The sequence below is a fragment of the Echiichthys vipera genome (genome assembly GCF_963691815.1).
Source record: "Echiichthys vipera genome assembly, chromosome: 8".
Taxonomy (NCBI): Eukaryota; Metazoa; Chordata; class Actinopteri; order Perciformes; family Trachinidae; genus Echiichthys; species Echiichthys vipera.
The window spans coordinates 28,660,909-28,688,307 of NC_139833.1; the positions used below are offsets into that span (position 1 = coordinate 28,660,909).

Genomic DNA, 27,399 nt, shown 5'->3' on the forward strand with positions numbered 1-27,399 from the left:
AAGTCACTCTCCGTCTGTGTGTGTTGTAATCTAAGTTTCTCTATTTGTTGTGAAGACAGTCTGGCCACGCATGCATTGTAGTGCATATGCCTGTGAAAAGGCGTTGTTTTGCATATTGAAGTGAGAGTTGTGTATTAGCAAACACAGACCATTTTTTCAGTGTTTTAAGTGTAGCACCTTTAAGTTTAGGCAACAAAACAACTTGATTACAGTTAGAAAAAAAGGTTGTGGTTTGGCTTAGTACTCCTGAGACGCAAACACTGACACGAACATTCAACATGTGGATCAGCAAACCAAAAGAATGGGCTGTGGAAAATCATTTCCTTTGGGTTCATCACTACTGGCGACATAGTCAATTTGTCCATCATTAATATAGAAAAGACTGATTAGTGTAGCTTTAATGAGAACATAGAGGCAACAGGTCACATTAATAATGCACAGCAGGCCAGAGATGTTAAAGGAGCCTAACAACAAATTTCAGCCCTGGGGTCCCCTTGCCATGCTCTTTAGTGGTTTGATTTATGATGACACGGTTGTTGTGTTCATTGGTTTTTGTAATTGAAAGAGTTAAAGTTGTACTCCCTAAGATTTTCATCTATTTAATTGTCTTTTAAGTTCATTTTTATCAAAGAGTGAGTTAAAACAATGTCGATTGATCACATGACCCACAAATGAAAGCACCTGTTGCCTTTTTGCTGAGTATTCCAATCTGTGTTTCTGTGGCGGCATTCCCTTTCTAGATGTAAATAAGCTGCCATGTAAGTGACGCTGCTGACAGCTGATGGTCTGCCCAGCCCAGAATGTCACTAAGGGTTATACTCGATCACTTATAATCGGAAATCGGGAACTTTGAATTTTGAACTGATTCAGGCTTGGAACATATAAGGGACAGACTGGAAGTATAGAGAGGTGAATGTGTTCCAATAAAGTTTACAAAATATGTCAACACACATAATGACTGTGATCGTGACAAGATGGAGGGCTCTATTAAAGAACAGGCTCGCCTGCAATTACATCTTACCACCAAAGAGGCCCACTAGAAACAAGGTATCTCAAATCTTATGGGGTACAACAGTTTTATACAGTCTAGGGGTAGAACTTGAAAATGGAAAACTAACTGTTATTGGTGGTGTTCGCATAACAATTGTCGTTAACAAACCATTGCATTATAGCAGACATGATTTTCTGTAATCGGGATCATCACAAACAGACACACACACAAGTAGTAATCTTGGTTTAATGGTTGGTAGTCTTCAATCTGTATCATTAATTTCCGGTATTTGGTATCCAAAAGGATAACCATTAGAATTTTGGACCATAATCAATATAAAATGGAAAAAATATCACGTCCCAGATTTAAATTTGTTATTATATAACAACATTGCCTTTGCAATCTTATTTAACCCTTATAATTAGAGAAATGTCAACAGCTCAAGTAAATCATTAAATGGTTCAGTCCCATCTTAACACAACCCAAATATGTAGCCTCATATGAAATACATAGTTACAGTACTAGGCTATCAAAATATATTCTGAGAACCCCCCCCCCCCCAAAAAAAGTTTACAATAACATAAATTAGCACCACGTCTTCTGGATGAGCACAGATATAATTATGTGCACAACAATGAAACCACATTTCTCTGTGTTGTAAGAACAGAGAAAATATGAGACTCACAAACCAGAGAAAACTCAACCCAGGATCCATAAGGACCCGTTCTCTATTTAGACAGAAAAAAAGGTAGTTGTAAAAAAAACAACACACTCAACGTTCTCGATATACAAAATGCAAAACACCAGCTTGTTCAATTAAAATGTTTATAAAAACAGTTTTCTCAATATCTCTATATAGTTCATTTGTAAAACAAAAGTTATATAAATTTCTTCTGGGTCTTTTGTCAAAGCCAATGCATGCGCTCTCTTTATAGTGGTGGAGAACACTTGAAAATGCAAATCTCTCCATACAAAGCCTAGTTGAAATATAAGACGAATGTACCAGGGGCTTTGCTCACAAACATTTGAATATATATGCTCTCCAACATTTTGTCCAAAAAGGTCAAATCTTAAAATAAAATAAAAACTGCAGATCTAAATGATCTGAAAACACATACAATACATATTTTTTTCTCAGTTGTTTTTTAGCAAATAAATTAGAAAAGCTTAAGAGCCACAGTTCTCTTGATGTGCTGACAAGAGTCTGTATGGCTATGCGTGTGTGTGTGTCTGTGTGTGTGTGTGTGTGTGTGTGTGTGTGTGTGTGTGTGTGTGTGTGTGTGTGTGTGTGTGTGTGTGTGTGTGTGTGTGTGTTTGTGTGTGTGTGTGTGTGTCTGTGTGCGTGTCTGTGTCTGTGTCTGTACGCATGTAGATCAGTGTAGCAGGAGTCACTGGGAGGCACAGGAGGTAAAAGGGAGGCAGGAAGAGGAGAGGCAGTCGTCGGGCCCCTGGTTGGTGATGAGAGGTGGTGGTTGAGAGTAGGTGGGGTGTCCCTTGAATAGAGGTGGTTCTGAGGGATGGGAGAGGGGTCTTGGTTAAGTGGGAATCCTGTGTTCTCTTAGGCTACCTGGCACTCACTCGAGTCCCCATGGACCCAGTAACAGATCTGGGCATATTTGAGAGGTGTTATCCTCACAGCCACGTTGTAATCCTGCTGCATACCATTCCCGTTTACATCAACCCACTGATGACCAGAGAAAACCCCAATGATCTTCCTCTTCCACTTCTTCTTGCCAGGCTCTTTGAGACGGATGTAGATACCAGAGCCACTGGAGCCTGGTTTGGCGTCGCAGTATTGGTACAACAAATCATTGGACTCCTCAGAGACAGAGCAGAACCGGTACACAAGGTTGCCAGGGCGGTCATCATCAAAGCCAGAGAAGTGGATCCTCCCGGCAGGGACCTTCTTGACAGAGGGGATAACACCCAGATCCATGTGCTTAACTTTTGGGGCTTTCTTCAGCTCCAAAACAGCATAGTCATAATCCGCAGCCAGTCCGTCAGATACACCTTTGAACCAGCCCTTAGGCACCTGGGTCTTCTTGACCCCGGTCCACCTAAACGAAGGTTTCCCTGATTCCGCACTTCGCCTACTCCGGCTCTTTCTACCTTTCCCTTTTCCTTTACGGTCCCCTTTCTCAGTTTTCTCTTCCTTTTCCTGCACTTCCTCTTCCTCTTTATCTTTGTCTCCCCTTCTCCTTTTGCCCTTTCCTCGCCCTCCTCTCCCCTTGCCTCCTTTCCCTCTTCTGGACTTCTCTTTCAGAATACCAACACGCAGCTTTTGCACACCATCGAGATAATCCTTCCCATCATGGATGCAGTGGGCAGCTGTCAGTACATGTTTAGGTGACACAAGAACGCCAGAGCATCCTGTGGAGATCTTCACAGAAGTGGAGAAGGGATATTTGGTGGAGAACTGCTTATCAGAGATGGTGAAGCGGGTATCTGTGCCATACACCTCCCGTTTGTGGCGGGAGCTAGACGAGATGTTTCTGGACCAGGCAGTGACTTCATTGAGGCCCTGCACAGAAACTGAGGTAAACGTGCGTGTACCGTTCTCATAAACTGTCTCGTAGGACAGGAATTGCTCCAGGTCATCCAAAGAAGTTGCGGGCAGGCGACGCTGACACTCAATCCCACAGGTCCCACTCAGCTCCAGCTGAGGATGAGCGGAAAAGTTTGGACTGTCAAGAGGCACAGTGCGTCTTTTCCTTACCAAAGGCACTTTCCACTGTGGCCAGGTATACTCGTCGTTGACTGCACTCTCCTCAGCAGCTACAGACACCACCACAGCCAGCACCGTCACCGGGAGTAGCACACACAGGGGTATGGGGCCCATTGTTAAGTTGGGCCACGCTCTGAAAGATGAAGAGTAGAGAGACTTAGGGACACTTTGTAGTAGAGGTGGAAACATAAAAAGATTTAAAAGTTGTAAGTTATTGTTTGGCTCTGGGAATGGTTAGTCAAGCGAACCACCACTTTGGCCCAGATTAGATATCTCAACAAATCCCTCAGGATGAATTGTAATCACTTTATGATTGCCTGACTTTCCTATGGCACCAAGACTTTTGTTTATTTAAGCTAAGCAATCCACCTTTCATAATGCCTTAATATCCTGGTACTGCTTCTGACTGCCTTCACTTTAGTCTCTAAGTAAGCTCAGCCTGTTGCTGGTTTAAACAGTTTCCTTTGGTTCAGTAAAAGACCAGGTTCTCAGCTAAGCAACCACTTATCTGACAGTGTTTTTACATCATGATTGTAAAAAGCTTTTGTTTTGTGCCACTGATGATTCTGTGATACTTGTTTGAGTGAATCACCTCTGCTTAGTAAGGGAGAAGTCATTAGGCACTTAAGACAAATAATCTCGTTTAGAATCATAAAACAGTTTTACACAGGTGGGAAACTCAGAGTTTCCTGCACTGAAGATTGTACAGTATATTCAATGTTGAGGCCTCCAGGTCTAGAAAATATAAACACAGATCCATGTATGGACACAGGGGGGCAGCGTAGCCCAGAATATGAGAGACATCCAACAGGTCCAGAGCTCTGGCCGATCTCTATAGAGCAGCTTGGTGGTGTGTGGCAGCACAACACATTTTCTTTAAGAGCATTCCTCAAAAAGCTCAAGTTTACAAAATATTGGTGCCATTATGTGTATAAAGAAATAGCACTCTCTCGAGTTGATACATTAGCTGTGTGGTTGAGAGGAGATTTATATCCTCTGAGTCTTGCTGGTGGTTGCGGGCAGCGAGGAGGAGAGGATGAACCCTGATCCTCTGAATGGGCTGAGACAGTGGCTTGGAGGTTTGCCACAATGGTAAACCTTCTCCCTCAGTAATGACCATATCTGGTTTCCTTAGTTCCACTCCACTCTTTGTCATGCATACGAATGACATCAAACATAGAGATGATGTGGGCTGCAGGCAGCCTGCTGGTTCAGGCTTCTACTGTACGAGTGTGATGTTGCCAATAATCCCGATAACCCTATAAAGAAAATTACAATTTGGGCAAGTTTTAATACATTCAGCAGACCATCACTTAACTACAGAGTAGGAGAGCTTCATTTCGTCAGCATAGCTGTGGTGGTGAAGTCACATAAGTGATTCCAAACACAAGGAAAGAAAACCATTTGGATGCTGTTCATTTAGGAGCACTGCAGAGGGAGTGCAAATCCAAGAGTTGATACAGATAGAAATCCAGAGTGAAAAGCCACAGTGACTGTGTTCATTCTGGCTGTTTGAAGGGGTTAAGTGGCGTGTGACAGACAGACTGACATCTGGGGAATCCAGCTGGAGGACAAACCTTTGGGGGAGAAATTCTACATTGGCCAGGGGGTCCACAGACACACATTCCCTTTCAAATAATGTTAGTGCAGTGTGAAAATGAGACCATGCCTGGTTTGGCAAAGCTCCCAGAAGACTCGGCTGAGAAGAAGAATGTACTGCATCACCTGTGGACCTTATCAATGCATCATCAGCCACTACGGAGACACTGCCCAGATTCCCTTTTTTAGTTAAAACTAGTTAGAATACTCTTTTCCTTCCAGTTTTGTTTGCCAGTTAGTGCATTGTCATCCAACGAGTCCAACTGCAAAGGAGACTATTTGGCGCAAGTTTACCACAGTGTCCAATAAAACATACCCAGTGGCCAACATCTAACCAGCTCCAAAGAGACGGTAATAAAATACAAGGCCACAAGAGCTGTAAAACAGTCTCAATAAATGAGAATACAAAAATGTCCCTTAGTTTCTGTTCAACTTCACACTCCCACCACTAGACTCAGACATAACACAAATCTAGAAGAAAGCCTGCAATTATTCAGCACAGAGTGGAAACTGATATGCTGCCATGATGATTCTTGGTCAGAGAAGGTGCTCATTTGAACAATTTTCCACTGCCGTCAGCTGAACACAAAGCTGTGCCCTCTCCATCCCTCAGTGGAGAGTCACAAGAGCAGCCAGAGGCACACAGGAGACAGTGTCCAAAGGATGGCGCTATGGTGCAACTGTCCATTTTCAACTCAGTAAGCACTAAGCATCTATTGTCAAGTTCAACACCACTTTAATGAAAATAATTGTTTCATTAATTTTGATCTATTTTCACAACGTCTTAATCTCAGGCTGAGAGTTTCCAGGGTAACAACCGCCGGATCAGACAGTGTCAGCGCTTTACAATAAGAGTCTAATTTAAATACAATTTGAAATGTCTTAGTCAAAATATAAGTCAAGTCCTGCCAAATTCCTAAATCAAATCAAATCTCACTTTTGGCGTTTACTGCAATTAAATAGCCTACCGCGTTAAATGTGATATCCAATTAAGTGTGAAAAAAAACATCTGTAATTCCACATCTGCCTCAGCAGGCTGTATGAAAGAAGGGGATCAATGTGTCTCAATTCTAAAGCAACCTATGCAAACTAGGCATGAAATATTTCTGATGCACGGATTGAAAAACGTCATTAAAAACAACCATAATAATTCGCACAATATAGAAAGGCTATATATATATATATATAAATGAGAAATATTGTGCACCACCTCGGCTAAAAAATCCGACTAAATCCCTCAAGGTGAAAAAAAAATTCGCAAATAACGACGACGATCCAAACGCAAATTGATTAAAAAATGAAAACATAAAAATATGAAATGAAACTATTAAAAACCAAACAAATAAAGAACAACCCCGCGCGTCAACCAAGGGATAATAATACATTGACAAAGGCTTCCTACCTGCTTGCATCCGATTGATGGATATGACAAATCCGCAATGTATTGTTTGTTTTCCCTAGAAATATACAAATCTGATCCCACTAGAAAACAAACGGTTGTTAGTGCATCCCAGGCGTCCTAGTGTCAGCAGGGCGACGGCTCCTTCTCCTCATTGCTTCTTGTGAGAGAAAGTCGCTGCCGGGACACTGCGCGGAGGCTGCACTTGATGCTGAGGAGGGAGGGGTAGTGGGGGGGTTCTGAAAAGCGCTTCTTTTTTTTTCCACTTGTGACAAAAGCTGTTCACATATGGGTGGGACCAGACCAAGCGATCTAACCAAAGACTGAATTGGGTGAAGTCAGTGGTCTATTCAGCAGCAGCCCAGTCGGGAGGGTGTGACTGCAGGCTGCCTCCCAGCCAGGCAGCAGGGGGACCTCAGTCAATGGGACTTTTAGCAGACTGTGAAGGAATTAGTTCTACTGTTTTCTACAATAGATTCTTAGGCGTTTCCATACTGAGCCATGTGAGCCTCAACATCTGCAGCACTTTTATTCTACAGGCCCAGTGAAGTGTAAACACTAGGGATGTAGCTGTTTTTATATGTACCCACAGCCAGTCTGTGTTATTGCCTCACATATGATGACCTTTTGCAAAGAACACACACAAAAGTTCATTTTTAATATTTTGCTCTAATGTTATCCCCTTTACTCATGCAGTAAAACAGCACAGGGGGTTTGAACCCTAAACCAGGACCAGGGCCAGGACCCCTCCAAGGTGTCAACATCAGTCTGATCCCATACTGTATGTGGACGAGGAGAACATTGAACGAAAACTTTGTTCCTTTGAAGCTGCTAATTTTCAATCTGAGAAGTTTTTAAGGAAAGTGGTGGGAGATGTATTTGGATCCTTTATCCATTGCTTAAAATGTCTGAAACCACATTTTAAACGTACTTTGATACATGTAATGTAATGCATACAAATTATTCCAGCAACAAGCACTTGTTTAGCATTGTACTCTTGCTGTGGCAGAACCAGAAATATCTGGTTTTATTTGACCTGTACTTCTTTCTTGTCAAAACCTTGCACCTAGCTTACACACGATGCAACTTGATAACTGACACGGAGATTCTTGTGTGGTATGCTAGTAGAGGCTAATGTAGCTTTGAGTCGCTAGCCTCAAGCAGAGATGAGAAGAGGGCTCTAGAGATCTGGTAGGGTTACTTCATTCTAACTCCACATCATAAACTGTATATAAAGAGGGATCCAAAGTCGCAAGTTGATCATGGCTGTCAATCATGACTTTTCACCCCATTTTTATAACATCAAATAACTCATTAAAACCAAACGTATCAGAAAAATGAACACTAGAACAAACGTCAACAACATTTAAACCTACCTAATATGACAGAAAGTATCTTTGGGCAAAAATGATTTTAGGTGTAGCATACTTTGACTTTTGTGTTTGGCCCATGCTATAAATAGTCTGTGCTGCACACCCTCTGATCGTTTTGATTTTCAAACATGTAGCCTTCAGACCCAACAGAAAATGAGTCAAGTGGTATCACTCGAGGCAGTTTATCACTTCACAGGAGCTCCCTCTGGAGCCATAAAAGGTTTTATACAACTTTTTTTTTTCACATAAGCTACAACACAAAACCTCTAAACAGACTTTGTGGTGTAAAAACAGTGGCATTGCCCTTTAATTGAAAATATTATCAGAAAAATACGCATAAACTAATAAATGTTAAAGTACCCATATGCAGATTGTCCCAGAGAGCATAATAGTATAATATTTCAATATTATTACAGATTATCCTACATATAAGCAACATTTTAACATAGTTATGCTGTGTGCTTCTATACTTTTGAATAGAATAGAATAAAATACTATTTTAATCGTTGTAAGCACTATATTAAAATGCAACACAAGTAAAAAAGTAAAAAAAAAAAAAACAATGGTTATTGATCACATGACCTACTTTTGAAAGCACTTGTTGCCTTTTTGCAGAGTATTCCACTCTGTGTCTCTTTGGCAACATTCCCTCTCTAAATGTTAATAGGCCAGCATGTCATGGGGCGGCTGTGGGTCAGTGGTAGAGCGGGTCGTCCTCCGTTCGAGAAACAGGCAGTTCGTTCCCCGGCTCCTCTGGTCTGCATGTTCAAGTGTCCTTGGGCAAGACACTGAACCCCGAATTGCTCCCTGTGCTGCGCATGGGTGTGAAAATATATTCCGAGATGGAGTACGGTATGTATACATACATTAATTACAGTAGAGTAGAAGTTTTAAGTACAGTAGCAGAAAATGGAAATAGTAAAGTATAAGTACCACAAGATTGTATTTGTATTTAGATACATTACTTCATAAGCAACCTGTGATCCAGAGTTGCATGTATAGTACCCGCTGCTACATTTTGCATGGTAGAACCACTGACTATCTAACATCAATATGTATTAATAAAATACACAATACGATTCAGAGTCGTCCTCATATGTATAATGTGGTCTATCATCATCATTAAAAAGTTTTCTCACAGAAACTGTGGGGCCTGTTATCTTATCTTGAATGTTTATTTGAACGGGAACATTAATGCAAATGACATGTATGCATGACAGAATAAAATCTGACCTGTTTTCAACTGTAATTTTTGCTTTTATTCTGTCCAGCTTCATGTCTTGCTACAGGCAGCTTCAGTAGATCTGGATGTTCTCTCTGCCCTCAGTGTCTCTGAGCACTTGCTGCCTCTGCAGTGTAACAAGAATCCTTTTTCTGTTTAGTCTTTGCATTATGCAAGGTCAGGGGAAGAAACCTGGGCCTCTGGCCGAAACAGGAAGAATACCATGGTGACTAGTTGAAGTCTCAATGAGCCATGGAAAATATGTGTGTAATGAGGGGGAGAAAGAGAGAGTGAATGGGATGATGCACATCTGGCTCAAGAGAGAAAGAAGAGTATACAGGATGTCATTTGGTCATGTCTTTGTGTAATCATTTCTGTCAATCACTTTGATTTACAGCAGGCCTCACACCACTTCTACTGATTGTGTGTGTGTGTGTGTGTGTGTGTGTGTGTGTGTGTGTGTGTGTGTGTGTGTGTGTCTGGGTGGGAAAGAGAGAGAAGACTTGGGTGGCCTGCACACACACACACACACACACACACACGTGCATGTATACATTGCACATTCAACTACAAAGCTTAATCTTTTTTACTATTATGTGTTAGAACAGTGTTTCAAAACCTTTTTTCCTTGAAGCCCCCTATATTTGGATCTCAGAAAAGCTGACAGTCTCTTGCTTTTTGTTTCCTGTTGTTGCATTTTGCATGGCTTCATGCTCTCATTAGCTTCTGGCCACAAATGACACATTCTGGCTGAGACCTGTCCTGTCCTTCAATAAAACAGAAGTTAGGGTAACTCTCCAGATACAGCCTTACTTTCTTTTTTTATGTTTCTGAAGCCTCTTTGACACATGCAACATAAACCGTAAACTATCTAGACATCACTCGTGCAGGGAATCTCCAGTTCCTCCTTCAGGCTATGCTTAATGAAACATTTTGGGAGATTGACCCATTGGTCAATGAAAACATGCTTTAGGGACTGTAAACATACAGGGGTCCCTTGAGTGCACAATGCTGAGATTTTTGCATAGTGCTACTCATGCTCAGCATATTAAGTTGTACAGAAGGCCACACAAACTGTGGAAAACATTGTCCATGTGACATCATCCAGAGCTTTCTCAAGGAACTTTTTTAAGCTTAAATCGGGTTCACCACCCACCGCCATCTTTGTCAAATTACATATGGGTCATATGTGATTCGTGGGTCCATAAGTTTCATTCAGAGTCTTTAGCTGTGTTCCAAAGCCGGCAGTGGCGATGGCAGAGGAGTAAAAACTGTGTCCAACCTTTGAAACAGTTTGTAATAATTGGGTCCTCATTTTCATTGTCTCGTGCATGTGCGTGTGAGCGCGCGCACACACACACACACACACACACACACACACACACACACACACACACACACACACAAGGGAAAATGGATTTACAGCCCTGCCACTGGTTTTGCACCATTCAAATCATCTACAGGTGGCAGTAGTGTGCAAAAAGATGCAGCAATGTGCCTGCAAAAGAAGAGAGGAAGAAGACTGCTAGCTTCCATCCATCCATCCATACATCCTCAACGGCTTGTCCCGAACGGGGTCGCGGGGGGCTGGAGCCGATCCCAGCTTACAGCGGACGTGAGGCAGGGTCAACCTGGACAGGAAGGAAGTCTATCACAGGGCACATAGAGACAAACAGAGACAGACAACCACTCACACCCACACCTACGGGCAATTTAGAGTCAACACTTGCATGTCTTTGGACGGTGGGAGGAAGCCGGAGAACCTGGAGAAAACCCATGCAGACACAGGGAGAACATGCAAACTCCACACAGAAGGGCCCCAGCCCGGATCCAAACACGGAACCCTCTTGCTGTGAGGCAAAGTCTTAGTCAAGACTACAGTTTTAGCCACAACAAAGTAAAATACTTCTCCAATATTATTAAAACAAGCGCTCACCACAAGTTATAATGGTTCTTTGGACGGCAGCCAAAAGGGAAATTGGAGCGTGGAACTGCTCAAACTTCAGCTGACCAAACTTTCTGGCCAGAAATCCAACCACTCATCCAAGAGCCAGATCGTTGATCATTTAGGTGATTAATCAGGCACTGTTGCCCCTCTCAAACTGCCAGGGACAGTGCACATTCATCAACATTTCAGTTTCCACTTCAATGCAAATGTGCGTCAAATGCAAGTTAGCTAATGAGCTAGTTTTCATCTGTTGTTCCTGGTAGGTTATTACAAAGGCCCTAATGCTATCAATACTACAGTACAACACATACAGCGGAATACAAAATAAATTGACATCAAAATTAAAGAACAAATTATAAATACTTGATTTATTCTGAAATACTGTTGCTTTTTAATTGTTGTTCAGAATTTGGTAGAATATCAGCTGTGACTATACCACTGCTGTACTAGCATGTTTTTAAAATAACCAAGGCACTTCAAGAAAAAAAATGTGCTAATTTTTTGTGAAAAAAATAAGAAAAATTAGAGAACAGTAACCATTGTGTCGGTTTCTCACACTGCTCTGGTTTGCTCTTGGCCCATTCTTCTTCCGTCTCTTCCACAGTTTGGCAACTTTTTCGCTAAGGATTTTCCAGAGATTCTCTACGAGGTCTAGAATGCAGCGACGTCTGTATTGTACAACAGAGTGCCTTCTGTAGTTGCCCTTGTTGCTCTTCTGCATTTTAAACTGGCTCAGTGTGGGAGATGCAAGCCCATGTCAAACTTTACTTTGAGACAAGAATCTGCAAAATATCCAAATTAAATAAATAGTACTTTTGGACTTTGTGGCAACGGTGAAAGCTATTGGGCTTTTGGTCAGTGAAATGAAATGTTTTCCCAACTGAAATAGTTAATAAAAACGCTGTGGCAAGACTTTATTTTTGTTCTCCTTTCGCTTCTTTGTGTCTTTCTTCTTCTGAATACAAGACTCTTATTCCAGGGAGTAATGGGGACAAATGATCTACTGTGGATAAAGGAAGAATTTTGTTGATCACATTCTAAGGGAGCTGAATAATGAGCAGACTTGACATAAAAACAGGTTGTTTTATTATTATTATATCTTTAGCTACTTGCTCCTCTCAGAGGCCACTCAACATCCAAGCACCATAACAAACTGTGACCACTGTTATCACAACCCTCACAGATGCAGACAAAGAAACAGTAAATGCTCCTGTTTTCAGTTAAATTCAAGGTCAGAGGTCATATAAGTGTAGTGAAATGAGAGAGAGAGAGAGAGAGAGAGAGAGAGAGAGAGAGAGAGAGAGAGAGAGAGAGAGAGAGAGAGAGAGAGAGTTGCCTATGTTCCCAGCTCTGTCGTTTCCAAATAGAAATGCAGTGACTGATATTTCTGGTCGGGGTCAGACTCTGCGGTGTGGATAGAGGGGCTTTTGTTCCGGCCGTCACACCCTCACAGGAAGTGCTCCCTTTGCGGTCTGCTGTGGTAGATGGATGCTTATTGGTCTGAGCTTAGATTTGGGAATTTCATTAGTTGTGTTTGGGTGTAGTGGATGAGACCTTGCCCACCATCACAGCAGTAAACCAGCAAATGGGTGTGGCTCTTAAAGGAGATCAGGTTCTGAGGAGACTAGCCTTTGAGTTAACGTTCATCCTTGAGAAGCCATCTGCTCTGACTCACTGTATCTCAAAATGATACTGCTGAGTTTTTATTCTGGGTTCATACATGTGATTTATTATTTTTAAAACAGCTCCCTGAATTTGTTACAGCACAAGGCCTTTTTTCTCTCTTGGAGGACCTTATTGCTCTTTTTGCTGTGTGTAGCACTCTAAAAGCCTACTGCTTTGCACAGACCACACTAATAAACCAAATCAGAGGGCTGCAGTGACCCACAATTCACTTCCACTGGCTTTATTTTGACAAATGAATGGTCTTTTAACTCTGCTCCCGCTAAACAGACCACCATTGATATGATAGGACTCTCTACCTCACCACCTCTCTCTCTCTCACACACACACATTCACAAACATTAATACAGTACATATACAGTATATAAACAGTAATTGTACAGTTAGTTAAAGGTCTCACTTAGATCCACATACAGTTTATAACCTTTTTTGATAGTAAATATTTGGCTAAATGGTTAGCACGCCAGCTTTCAGAGACGAGACTGTATGTGATGAAAGGCTGACTGAAGTCACATGTGCTCCTTTGAATCTCATACGTAAATTAACAGGCAACCACAGTCCTGCTGCAATTTGAACTTGTGAAGGCAGGTCATAGCACTGCCATCAGTACTTCCAAGACATTTAACCTTTCAGGAAAGTTATGTTTATGCACAAGACATTGAAATTAAGCTGGATTGCCCCCTTCAGTAGTGGAAGTGAGTCACTGTAAGATGGAAGGAGAGAGTGACGGGCAGATTGATGTGGCCCAATTTTGCCATTGTACCAGACAGTCATGGTAAAGACAAAGCAGAGCCGCAAAGCAAAGGACTATCTGATGATCTACGTTCCAACCCTCACCTATGGTCATGAGCTCCAGGTAATGTGCCGAAAATATTGAGATCACTGATACAGGCTGCAAAAATTACTTTCTTTCAGGGTGCCTGGGCTCACTTATAGAGGTAGGATAAGGAGCTCAGGCATCCGGTATACAGTCCTTGGATTTAATTATTGTATTGAAAGAAATAAGTTGGATTGCTTCAGGCATTTGATTCCTGGACACCTCCTGGAGGTATTCCAGGCTGAGAACATAATGCAGAACACCCTGGACAGATTGTATATCCCATCTGGCCTGGTGACCTCTTCAGGAACCAACATCAAAACCTGGAGGACATGGCTCGGGAGAAGGACCTATGGTGTTCTCCAGCTTCCTCCAACAGTCCAAAGACATGCAGGTGTTAGGTTAATTGATGACTCTAAATTGCCCGTAGGTTTGAATGTGAGTGTGAATGGTTGTCTGTCTCTGTTTGTCTCTATGTGCCCTGCGATAGACTGGCATCCTGTCCAGGGTGTACCCCGCCTCATGCCCTCAGCACCCCCTCAGCCTCAGCCACCTGAGATTTTGAGAAAATCTAACAGACCAGCTTACTTTTATGAAAATACAACTAGGTTTGGGTATGCAGCACTTTGATATGCAGGTTAGGATAGAAGACTGAGGTTAGACTGAACCTGTCCTGTACAACAGATGCGCATGTATTCCTTTATCATCATCTGACTCTCAGTGTGTGACCTTGTGTTTACACAGACTGGCCATAATCCCTTCATGCAATAAAAAATACATCACACGCTTGCATGCACCTGAAACATCCTCCATAGATGTCAATCCTCTCTCCACTGAAAAAAGGAGCAGTTAAGAAAACGGTAAGAGTGCCTGTTGCTTTTTTTTCAGAGCTGGGGATAGTATTTGGACACTTGAGGTTTCCAGCCATGATTAATGATCTTGTAATGTGTGCTCCGGTAAAGTAATGGTAAGTTCAGAAGCCCAAAAGTGTATGAAGGAAATGGCATTCAGGAGTCGAGCTTCCTTTGAAAAGGAGAAGTATAAATAGGAGGCTCCCTCAGTGCTCTTTCACTGACCTCTTTGTCACATACAGAGATCTTATGCTGCTGCTGTGCATACATGGCAGTGTTCTACCATTGCTTAGATGCAGGGCTATAGTACTTGAGTCTGGTCTTGGTCTCAACTCTGAACCACTTTTTTGAAGTCTTGCACTTGTCTTGGTCTTTTGCATTGATGGATTTGATGGAATTGTCTTGGACCGCTGTTGAGAAATGGTCAAGTTCTTCGTTGTTTCCCGATCTGGGATTAGGTGTGCACAATGTTGCCTAAACTCTATTCACTGATTAGTTTAATGTTAGCAGATAGATCAATCTTGTTTATAGATCAATCCTTACTCCTTAATAAACACTATATTAGCAGTGGAGAGACACTATTGTCTACATGGTCTTAAACAGGACTCAATTTGTTCTGGACTTGACTCGGTCTTAACTGTCTTTGGACATGGTCTTGACTTGGTCTTGATGGAATGTGGTCTTGGACTTGGCTTGGACTTGATTCCATTGACTACAGCCCTGTCTAGATGCAGTCTAGATAATGCAGCAGAGACATCTTGAAGTAGCTTTGAATTCATTTCTGGTAAGAGAACAGAACTATAGAAATGTCTTCTCTCCTCATCCATCCAACTAGTGTCAAAACATTTAGCACAGCTGAAAAATCTGGGCTTGACAAACAGGGAGCAAAGCAAACGTCTAAAAGCCTATCTCTTATCATGATAATAATGTGTACACACCAGGCGGGGCAATGTTTTAAACAAAAGTTTGGACAAGATGTTGACTGACATGAAATCAGTTCCTCCTCTTTGCAACTTTAACACCCTACACCAAACATATATTTTGCAGATTATACAGTAAACGTATCATCACTGAGGCTTATTTTGCAACACAGAGGAAAGTAGAAGCAACAATTCAGGCCTGCTATTGAGCTGAGGGTAACAGATCTGCATTGTGTCTGCATTGAGATGAAACTGTTTAGACACGCTGAGACAAACACAGTGAAATGTGACATTTATCCCTGACACAGGTCTTGTTTATAGTGAGGATTTGGACAGAGGAGGTGTTTTCATTTCCCAACGTGCTGCCAGAACTTGAGACATGTGAGACGAGGGAGGATACAGGGAGGAAAGGTATTTGTTGACTTAGATGTTGCTGATATTAGTCAGAGAAGCTAGTGGATGTGGTCAAAGAAGAAAACATGTGTTCAAATGCATATACTGTATATTCTGTTGAGAACTCCCTCACAACAAAGCTTTTGTGAATTTATCACATGTAAATGTATAAGAAATAATTCCCTATGTGATCATTCTCATGTGATAAATAAATAATCTGTGTAGTGCTTGACATCTCACATGATAAATTTGGGACATTGTGAAAACATGAATATCTCATGTGTTTTTCGTAAGGGCACACACAAACATTAATATGTAAAAAAATGCTCACAAATGTGGAAAGATTTCATACAATAAGAATGAAGAATGAGGTAGAAAAGCCTCTGTGTGTCTGCATGTTGAAAGACAGAGAGACTCACATATTCTGCAGGGTCAAAAAGGTTACATAAACACACTGTGCGACTAGGTTAACACACTAATCCCTGTCCTCTTTCCAGGAGAAGAAAGGGGTTTTTGTTTAAGAGCAATGATGATGCCTCTTAGACTCATTCTGCCAAATGCAATTTCGTAGTTTGACTGGAGAAGCGCCACTGTTTCTCAGGAAGAATCTTCGCTCTCTGGTGTTCCATGCCTTGTTCAGTTTTGTTTGGGAAATGCTAACCTGTCTGGTGCACAGCTTTTTTTCATTCTGCAGTCATACTGAGTTCAGTGGCACACCTTGTTTTGTGGGCACAGTCATAAAGAAAACAACACCCTCACATGCATGCAAGTAGAAACACAGACACAGCCAGACTCTGTGCCAGAAGAGACCAACCCAGTCACCAGAAAAAAAGTTGCCATTGTACATTTCTGCAAACCATGGTAAATCTCAACGTTTCTGAACTGCTGTATTCTGTTCTCATTCCTTACTGGTCCCATAGCGATACTTTCCATGCTAAATGGTTGCAGTTTTAAACACATGTTTAATGTTCAAATAAAAACCATTACTAATACTTAGATTTACAGAACAAAACTACTTGGCAAGGTTTAGACCAATATTGGAACCCATCATCTATTTGTCTGGCGACAATTTAGCCTCTAGGAGCAATGGCTAATATTTCAGGATTTCCGATGTAGGTGGTTGTTTTATTTACAGTCGGATTAGCAACTTGACACGCAAGAATGGAGTTGTGTGTCTCTATGAAAAGATATCTGAATGTGAATACTGATAAATCATTTTTAAAGGAAGATAATGAAAAGCTGAATCGTTGTCAAAACAACAGCCGATGGGTACCATGATTACATTTTGATCAATCCAACTACACTTTGTTTGCTCTCCACACAGATGCTGACCTGCATTCAACCAAAGCAGGCTCAAACGTGATTGGTAGCCTGACAACTTAAACACGTAACATTTCAAACAAACCAATCCGAGCATCAATAAACTTTACTAAAGTTTAATAAAGTTTGAAGAGCAAAAAAAAAAAATCCACACACATACAGTAGCGACTGTGAACCTGTGAAGATTAGAGATGGAACTTTCGGCTCTGTGTAGGGAGCCAGACGTTGTGGATCCGTTCCTTTCAAAAAGCTGTTTAAAGACTCATTTTTATGTTTATTTATTTTTTAAGAAACCAGCCCAAGGGTAACTTTTTTAAATCAAAGTCATTTTTGTCATAAATCTCTTTTTCTAAAAATACATTTGAATATTCCATATCTAACCAAAATAATATAACATGAACATTCATAAACTGAGGCACTCACTTGAAGGCAGTATGGACAACTGATGACTTAATAAGTCATAGAGTGTGGTCTATACCTACTCTGTAAAGTGTCTTGAGATCATTTTTGTTATGATTTGGCACTATAAATAAAATTGAATTGAATTAATGTGATGTCAAATGGGCAGCACCAAAACTTATTTTAGCAACCTAAAACAATCAATATCAGTTTAATGTTATATTCTGAATATTTTCAAACCTTTACCTTTCAGTCAGACAGCATCTTACAATGGGGAACTGAAGATAGTATACCCATCTAGTCAAAGTCACCAGACTCCTTTGACAAAAACAGTCATTTTACTTTGCAGAACACGTTGCTGGTCCGCTGCCTCAATTGGTTTGTTTGTTTGTTTGTTTGCTGTTTGTTTGTTTGTTTGTTTGCTGTTTGTTTGTTTGTTTGTTTGTTTGTTTGAGTTGTGGTGTGACTTTGGTGTTTAAGTCAGACTGAAGACTTTCTCTTTTCAGCTGCTTTTCAGTAAACTGCACTGTAACTTCTGTAAGTGTAACCATATTTTATGTTTTAAAAATGACCTTTTATGCCTTATTATGTTTTAAATCTTTTATATACTTTAAATGACCTTTTATGTCTCCCAATGCTTTTAATGTTTTATGTGAAGCACTTTCAATTGCCTTGTTGTTGAATTGTGCTATACAAATAAACTTGCCTTGCCTTTAAAAGGGTTGGTTGGGATTCACCACAGTTGAACTTTACAGGTGACTAAATACTGTATATTGCCAGTGATTGTTTCTATCACTCCATCTTTGAAAACACGTCTAATGTTATCAATTGAATATTTTAACTTCTCTCTATTATTATTATTTTTCTGAAAGAATAAAAGTCAGATTTCAAAAACTACAGTAATTCAAAGCAACCAGTTGCCATAAAAAACTCCATGGGTGAAAGTAAGTAAATATACTGTCTCTGAAAAAAAATGCACTTTCAACCTGACAACACACCTGCTAACATTAAATTACATATGTATACATTACATATACGTCATTCTGAACTGACTCTGAATTGTGTCTGAACCTTCAGTGCAGCGTTTCACTCATCAGACAAGGAGCGAGATAGCGCAAGTACTGCATAACCATCCTGCTCCAACAACAACAACATACATATATATAAAGAAAAACGTATACAGGAAAATATGTTGATGTTTTAATAATCTGTTTTATGTGTGCACAGTTTTAATAATCTGTTTTATGTGTACACTTGTGTACACACAAAGTGTTTTAGCAGACAGACGTTTGTTGCAAAGTCTGAGACTTTCACACTAGCAGTGGGATAAAAGTACTTGAGTGATAGGAAGTCCTGGTGATTGCTTGATAAGTAGACTGTACTAAATAATCAAGTGTATTTTTCAATCAAAACGACTTTCACCCCTGCTAAACTCTGAAAGCAATACCATCACTGCACTTCATATGACCTGTTAACGCAAAGGCTCAGCAGTACCTTCCTCAGGATATGTTTCGGGCTTCCTTGACTCAACTGGGCCTATTATGATCAAGCTCCTTCTCGCAGTACACTCATGTCAACTCAGCTTTCTCTAATAATGCAAGACAGAAAAGCTGCAGCTTAAAGCTCTCTCTTTTTCCACCACCCCAAATATCCATGGACTCAAACAGTGGGTCATTATGAAGAGTGATCAGTGAAAGGGCCCATTGATTTGGGGGGATGGGGGAAGGTCATGTATGGACTCATATGAGAGAGAGAGAGAGAGAGAGAGAGAGAGAGAGAGAGAGAGAGAGAGAGAGAGAGAGAGGGAGAGCGAGAGAGAGCAAGAGAGAGAGAGAGAGAGAGAGAGAGAGAGAGAGAGAGAGAGAGAGAGAGAGAGAGAGAGAGAGAGGGCAAAGAGGGCAGTCATGTATGTATGGCAGCAAACTTGAAAGTGCAGCGTCCCTCAGGAACCCCTCCCAAAACATCCACCATTTCCTCCGCTGGTACTGACGGTGCTCAGCAAGCCTGACGCCTCTCAGCTCTTTTGTGTGTGTTCACTTTAGGGTCCAAACAACAACAGTTATGGCTTCATAAAAGTACCCAAATGGAGGAAATGTGGTTCTTGTTTTCAGATTTCCCTCTGCCAAGGATCAAGCTTGAATCTATATACTGCCAATTCTTGGCTTTTGAAACCCTCTTGAAATGGTTAACTATGGGAATGGTTGTTCTGTAAGCCTGTGAAGCCATGGCGGAAACAAACCAGAGTTTATTGGTCCAAGGTAGTTCGGGTCTGCATGTGTGTCATGTGTGAAATAACAGAGTGAAAAAAATTGAATTTCCCCTTGAGGGACTAATAAAGTTTTGCTTTCTAGTAATGATTAAAGAGGCTGAAAGGTCCAAATGCTGTAGAGGCTGAGGCAGGTGAGCACACCTTCCTGCATGTGAAAGGGTCTGTTTCACCTCGAGCTCTCGTCTTATCTTGCACTTTGCCCTTTCAGTCTTTCTATGGAAGCTGAGAAAGGCCCTTTTTTTAATGCGAGTGAATGATGAAGGAAATGCCTTCATTGTTTTATTTTTGCGTTGCTGGAAAAAAAAAATAGTTCCTGACATTTGAGTTGAGGAAAGTTAAAGAGACAAAGTCACGCATTTCACTGTATCAATTGTTGTGTTCCAAAGTCACGTCAGCTTGATCTGGGTCATTTTAATGCCTTTAAAATAAATGTCAGTTTATATGGCTGCACTACAGTTGTCAGCTAATTTGACTGCGGTGTAAGACAGCATGGCACTCCTAATTTTTGATAAGTCATAAGAGGAAACGAGACATGATCTGGTGATCTTGAGATAACCGTTCTCTGCTTCTGTACTTTTCACTCATGCACTTGATTCCTTGAAGTTCTCAAAGTCTCATATTCAGATATTGCAACAAATGTGATTTTTCCTTCAACCATTCAACAAATCCCACACATTTATCACATTTCTCACTTACAGTAAGTAACCATGCTCATTTTTATCAGGCGAGCTCTAGTAGTTCTTTGGATTAGAAAGCTGGATTAAGTTAAGTAATCGGTCATTGTCCACTGCTCATATGATGGAGGTTAATTTCTGGCAACAGCAACATTGAAATCAGTCAATCTAAAATTCATTGCTATAATGGCCTTAGCTTAAATAAGTCATGCATGTCACATGTGAGGGCCATTAATAATCAATCTCCTTTTAGTGCTTGTCCAGTACTTAACTGTGCAAACCAGCTCTGAGTTTTAGAGCTGATTGGTTCTTGACGTTTTATATGAGAGATATAAATTCGCAAATATGTCAAATGAAGGCGGTATAAACATTGTCAATATTGATGAGTTGATGATCTAAGTGGAGTCCTTTTGTTGATTTATACTGATGATAAATCAACAAAAGGAATCTCACCAAAGTGTTTGGTCGTTCTAAATGTTTGTGTACAGAGTTCAAAATAAATAGGTTCAAGTTTAATTGTCTTTGTCTGCTGTCTTTCTTCAGCGAAGCAGGAGTGGCAGCTCCCTTATCTACCTTAAAGTGGTGTAAACTCACCATATTACAAAACCCATATTGCTCAAACCTTCATTCACTATAGTTTATACAGGCAGATGCCAATGCAATCAGAAGGCATGGTTTCCTCTTTCTATTGAGTCTGGCTGTAATTACATTTAATGACCACGCTTGTGAATCCTTTGCCATTAGCTATGGTGCAGGAAGCATGGCCAGGTGTTGCTGTCAGAATACAGCAGAATAAATGGAGGTCAGAGAGAAAACCATGTGTTTGTGGGTGATTTGATTCTCAGTAATTGTATTGTCTGCTGCCTCCTCCTCTTCCTGACCAGAAAAGCCCCACAGGGATAAACAAGAGTCAAAACACAGACAAGAAAGAAATATGTGCAGACTGCGTGGATCGAGATCATGCATTAAGGCAGATCCTCTGCACTCTTGTGTGTGTGTGTGTGTGTGTGTGTGTGTGTGTGTGTGTGTGTGTGTGTGTGTGTGTGTGTGTGTGTGTCTGTGTAAGTCAGAACAGTGCCTGTTATTAAGATAGAGGAGAGATCAGGACCATGCTTGTCATTGACAGCAGATTAAACCTATGAACATCTGGTTCAACAGGGTCATGAAATCTGATTGTGAGAGGGGATGGAATGAACTCAAAGGCAGACTTTATGTTAGCACATTCATTTCACCAATTATCTGTTAATATTACAACTAGTTATGGCTTGGTGGCCTTTGGTTTCGTGTCATTACATCACCCGTAATAACTAGTTTTTATGCTCTCTTTCATTATCTGCAGAGCTATGAGATTGCAGCAGGTCAGCTTGACAGTGATCCTTGTCACTCTCTCAGAAAATGGCCTTGACTGTTAACCTTTCACTGCCTCAAAACCGAGAAAACGCTCAGAGGTGGAAAAAGTACTCAGAGCTTTAACTTTTGCAAAAGTATTTATACCACTTTAAAATTCTCAGTTACAAGTTTGCTAAAAGTCAAAGTATAAAAGTACAAGCATCAAAATATACTTAATAGTGTTCCTTGGTTCAGTTCACAATAAAGTGTTAAATTACTAGATTATACACTCACCGGCCACTTTATTAGGTGCACCTGTCCCACTGCTCATTAACGCAAATTTCTAATCAGCCAATCACATGGCATTAACTCACGCATTTAGTCATGTAGACATGGTGAAGAGGATGTGCTGCAGTTCAACGCGAGCATCAGAACGGGGAAGAAAGGTGATTAAAGTGACTTTGAACGTGGCGTGGTTCTTGGTGCCATACGGGTTGCTCTGAGTATTTCACAAACTGCTGATCTACTGGGGTCTTCACGCACAACCATCTCTAGGGTTTACAGCAGTGATGTGCAGTGAGGGTGAGGGTTGGGGAGGCACTGACTCACAAGTCAGATTTACAAACATACAGTAGGACGCCAATAGGATAGGATGAGAGAATAGGAGCGAATAGGATGCTGAAAACCATTTTAAAACACCAGTGCAACTGTATATTGCAGTATATCTTACCTTTACTTGTACATGACTTCTTGCTGTGACTGAAAGTCCAGCTTTGAAAAATGTCTTAGTTTATAAATCAAATCCTCTATTTTCAGGGCGAGAAATGACAGCTTGTCGCTAAGCGTCACACAGCACACTTCTGTGTTTATTTTTTGCACACAGGTCAGAGTTCACTGTGACCTGGCTGGTGGCAGGCTATCAGGCTGCTCACTATCGCCGCCCTCCTTGAGGCAGAGGTACTGCCTGCCTCAGGGCAGCATTCTCCCTGTGGATTTATGTCTTATCATTAAGATGTAAATATTACACACATACGTAAAATACATCACTGAACACCATGGAACAGAAGACGTATGCTTTTATTACATAAAAGCGTCCTCAACCATCATATTGGAAACATACACAGAAATGGGAACAAGCACGCGCCCTCTGCACGCGCTCAATTCAGTTTGTGAGTGATTGCGCAATCTGGAGGGGGGCTCGGCTGTCCGTGCCTCACCTCTCGTCTCCGAAGAGACTCCGTTCATTTAAGCAGGAAATACAGAATTTTCTGCAATTTTTACTATAAAAATGGTCAAAATATATTAAGAACCACACTAAAATCATAGTCCAGAGGACAAATATTAATACTTGTGTTGTTTTATTATTTCGTTTCTTTTTCCTCCCCTGACTGCACGTCACTGGTTTACAGAGAATGTTCCCAAAAAGAGAAAAGACCCAGTGAGTGGCAGTTCTGTGGGCTAAATGCCTCGTTGATGCCAGAGTTCAGAGGAGAACGGCCAGACTGGTTGGAGCTGATAGAAAGGCAACAGTAACTCAAATATCCACTGGTTCCAACAGAGGAATGCAGGAGAGCATCTGTGAACACACAACACCACCTACTTTCTATTAGATAGGGAACAGCAGCAGAAGACCACACTGACACTTTATTAAGCACCAGGTGCACCTAATAAAGTGGCCGGTGAGTGTATATATTTAAGTATCACTTTAATGTTGCAGCTGATACAGCTGGGTAGAATGTGAATGTCCCTTCAGTCTTATCTTAAACAATAATATCATCATTTACTTTTTGATTCTATTTGTTATTAATCTGAATTTGCAAGTAACTAGTGACTAAAGTTAGCAAAAAATGTAGTATAGCGAAAAGTACAACATTCGCCTTTGAATTGTGGTGTAAAGTACAGTTGTTTAATACATGTATTAAGTCACCACTGAAAGCTTTAATCATTTCTTAAAGTGCAAATTAAACCTCGCCCCTGCTTTATCGATCCAAGAACTATTGATTTTTCTTCTTCTAGCCATGCTAATGGTGTGGCTCAATGGATGGCAATCTCTGGGTTTTGGTCTGTCCACAACTTTTTCCCAGACTGAAATATTTCAACTATTGGATGGATTCCCAGGAAATGTGGTACAGATAGTGATCCCCTGACTTTTCCTCTAGCGCTGTCATCAGTGTGTTTTGTTCAATACTGTGGTTCATGACCAAATACCTGGAAAACTAATGGGATTCCCTTTTGGGGAACCCAGGTAAGATTTTTAGATGTGTTAGCTGAGAAGATAAAAACGTAAAGTGTGGGGGTAGAAATCATCATACGAAGGACTCATTCGCCAGGGGGATTTTTTGTTTGCTTTGTCTGTAGTGTTGTGTTTTGCAAAATGGGGCCTATATGTGGTTCATGAAAGCCTTTAATATACACTTGGTTTTCTAAACACCTGTTGTATTGTAGACCTGTCCTGGGGCACCTGAAGTCACGTTATTACATATCCAACACCTGTGGCAGCACTTCAACTGAAATTAACACAAGAGGAATGGGCAGAAACAGTGAGGGCTGAAGGTTGAATATGTAGGATCTTTATTAAAAGCTACAGTATGTTTCAAAATAGTAAAGGAGATACACCCACGGGCCGTTTTGAGGGATACAGAATGAACATATTGCCTTTCCATAAAAAATATATATTTAGTCTGAATTGATATATTTTTTTATATTTGAAGGGTTTGACAATGACTTTCTGTCCTGTTCTGTTTCCATTGTAGCAGCCAATAGCGTTGGGCGTTGCTGGTTGCCAGGGTTGTCTGTTGTTGGGTGCAGCTAATGTAGGCTGGTACTGGGTGAAATGGAGTTTGCCAATCCTGCAGCTTCTTTGGAGCCTCAGTGAAGGGGGCGTTATTTGTCCCAGCAGCTGAGTGAGCGGAGACGGGCAAAAACCAGAGTCAATATAGGCCAAGCATTCACTCCATGGACTGAGAGAAAGGAGAGGAATGCCATTTAAACGCACGCCCAAATGGCTACATTTCTCCTTGATCGGTAAACGTTCATGTTTACTAAGCTGTAACGGCTAACGCTAAAGGCTAACATAACTGTCAAACTCCTCTGCAATACTTGTTTTTATGGTGCAATGTTTTCCGGAGGGGACGGGTTCAAACAGGCTCAAACAGACTCCGTTCTCCTGTAGGCTACTGGGCCGGTACTGTCTCCAGACCTGGCAACTGACTGCTTGAATTATTTTTTGTTGTTGCAACAACGATCTTGAGACACTAGATGGCGGTGTTCTGCTCATTCTCCATATTCAACCTTTAACAACATTAGAATTAAATCACATATTGACAAATGATCTGTGGTCAATGCAGTGTTTTAATTTCTACAAACAGATATCTGCACTCTAGACAACAGGATAAGTTTTGGGTATTGGAAGTGTTTGGGTTTCTGTTTTTAGTCTATCGTCTGTTGATGATTTAGGTGTTGATTAGCTTTTTAATTTATTGACATTCATATGCAGATATCTGTTCATCAATTCCAAATTCATTCACGCGTCTAAGGTTCCTAATGGGACCCAGCAACCACAACATGAAATTTTGGCCCAGATATCTGCTGCACTGGAACCCTAGAAATATTGGCTGTTGCCCATAGAGGCTACATTGTTGTCAGACTGATAGCTGATGGGTTCCACAATATAATCTTTGTAAAGCCGTTTTTTGCTGATAGTAAACCCATTTAGAATCTGAATTTTCTTAATATGTGCAACACACTGGCATTATCTGCAGGTGAACAGCTTTCTTAACAACATCCAGCTGTCTCAGTACTGTGATCACCTTCAATGGGTGGGCTGATAGTGCTTCCAAAACTCTCCCTGCATTCTTTATGTCCTCCTGCTGCCAACTGGCATCCTGCCTGGACCCTCAAAGATAACTTCCTGCTCCTGGTGCAGAAACAGATTGCAAATCATCAAGATTAGTCATTCACACACATAATGAAAGCCTGATGAACAAGGTGATGAGGGGGGATTCCATTGTGGTCTTCTATATAAGGAAGTGCTTTGGCTGGAGACATTGATCAATATCAAACGTTGACATCATCAATGCAGCTGCTACTTGTCTAAGTCTTTCAACATTCCCACGACTGCTTTTGAACCTTTATTATTCAGCCAGCGATACCATTCCATTTTTCCAGTGCTGGTAGAAAGCACTATTTTTTCAGGTGCGGCCATTTTTATGTTGATAACGTCAAAGACATTTAAAAGAACTTCATAGATTGGGAGATTTTTCCATCCTCATTTCCTTCTCTCAGAAGTAGACTAGACACTAAATTATTAAAAAAGTGAACTGAAACCAAGCCTAAAACAAGGTTATTCATTAGCTTGGAGTGCATATTCACTGGACACTGATGATGTGTGGTCAATCATTTATACTTTACCATCAACAGTGCGACATTGCTCAACTGTTTGAGGAATTCTGTCTATAGTATATAAACTTTTATGTCTATTGTTTACTTATGTATTCCACTATCAATCAAACCAGATGAAGGAGATGAGCTCAGTTTTTGAGTTCACGGAGTTTGGTTGGGTCTGTGCATTTGGCTGCAGCAGGAGTCTAATGTTGATTCTGAGCCTTGAGGAATAAGTAGTCTGTCACTGAGTCTTTTGGCAGAGGGGAGCCAAACACAAACCCCATGTGAACCTCAACGGCCTGGTGATACTGTAAGCGGATGAAGATGAGATGAGATGAGATGTTTAGATATATTCTTCACTGTTAGAAAGTAGGCTGACCATTAGGGTTTAGATAAGGGAGGGAAATATAAAAAAGTAACATAATCCATTTGCAAGTACTGAACAAGTTAAAGTCCGATATACTTAACACTTGACAATGATCCAGGGATTCATCCAGCGTCCATGGACTCTTATCCTCTCTTTATCAGTCTGACCATCTTTACACACTTAGCACGAGCTCAACTGTGACAAAGTCTTCAGATGCGTTCACAAGGGTTCAACCTCCCTTTATATCAGTGACACACACTGACAGGGAATTAGCAATGAAGGCATATATGTTATAAAATAATCATTTGAAAAACTCAAACCAGTAGTCCCTGTAGATGCCTGTGATGCTGCAGGGACAATAATTAGAAAATCAGCTGGTTTCAGGTTTTCAACATGAGGTTTATGGACTGTGGGTTGAATAAGTTTTCTACCACACCCAGTAGCCAGGGTCTTTCTGACAGTCAAACCGTCTGCTGCCTAATATTGCACAATCTCCTTATGAAACAGTGTGAAGGCTGAAGGTTGACCTTGGTTTCAAGTATCCTCACTCCTTTCACAGCCCTCAGACACACCATGCTGTGAATGATCTTCACGTGTTTGTTACAAATGTCATGACTTATCAAAAACTTGGGAAAAAACTGAGGAAAAATCTAAAGCACACTGTAAAATGGAGTCCTGCAGGAATGAGTCCAAAAACCTGGAAATAGGTTAGCATTGAGGCACTTTATTCCCTCGTC

The 27,399-nt window shown here is 41.0% G+C and overlaps 1 protein-coding gene across 1 annotated transcript; it reads right to left on the reverse strand.

Moving 5' to 3' along the window:
- Window positions 1-1,251: 1,251 nt before the first annotated feature.
- On the reverse strand, window positions 1,252-6,873 carry prss35 (serine protease 35). Its single transcript, XM_083917682.1, has 2 exons — window positions 6,718-6,873; window positions 1,252-3,849 (listed from the first exon to the last, which is right to left on the reverse strand). Exon 2 carries the CDS (start codon window positions 3,828-3,830, stop codon window positions 2,550-2,552), a length of 1,281 nt encoding a protein of 426 aa, XP_083773808.1. The 5' UTR covers window positions 3,831-3,849; window positions 6,718-6,873; the 3' UTR covers window positions 1,252-2,549.
- Window positions 6,874-27,399: the final 20,526 nt, after the last annotated feature.

Coding starts and splice junctions, on each gene's coding strand:
- prss35 (XM_083917682.1), bottom strand. CDS start 3,830: ATGGGCCCCATACCCCTGTGTGTGCTACTCCCGGTGACGGTGCTGGCT.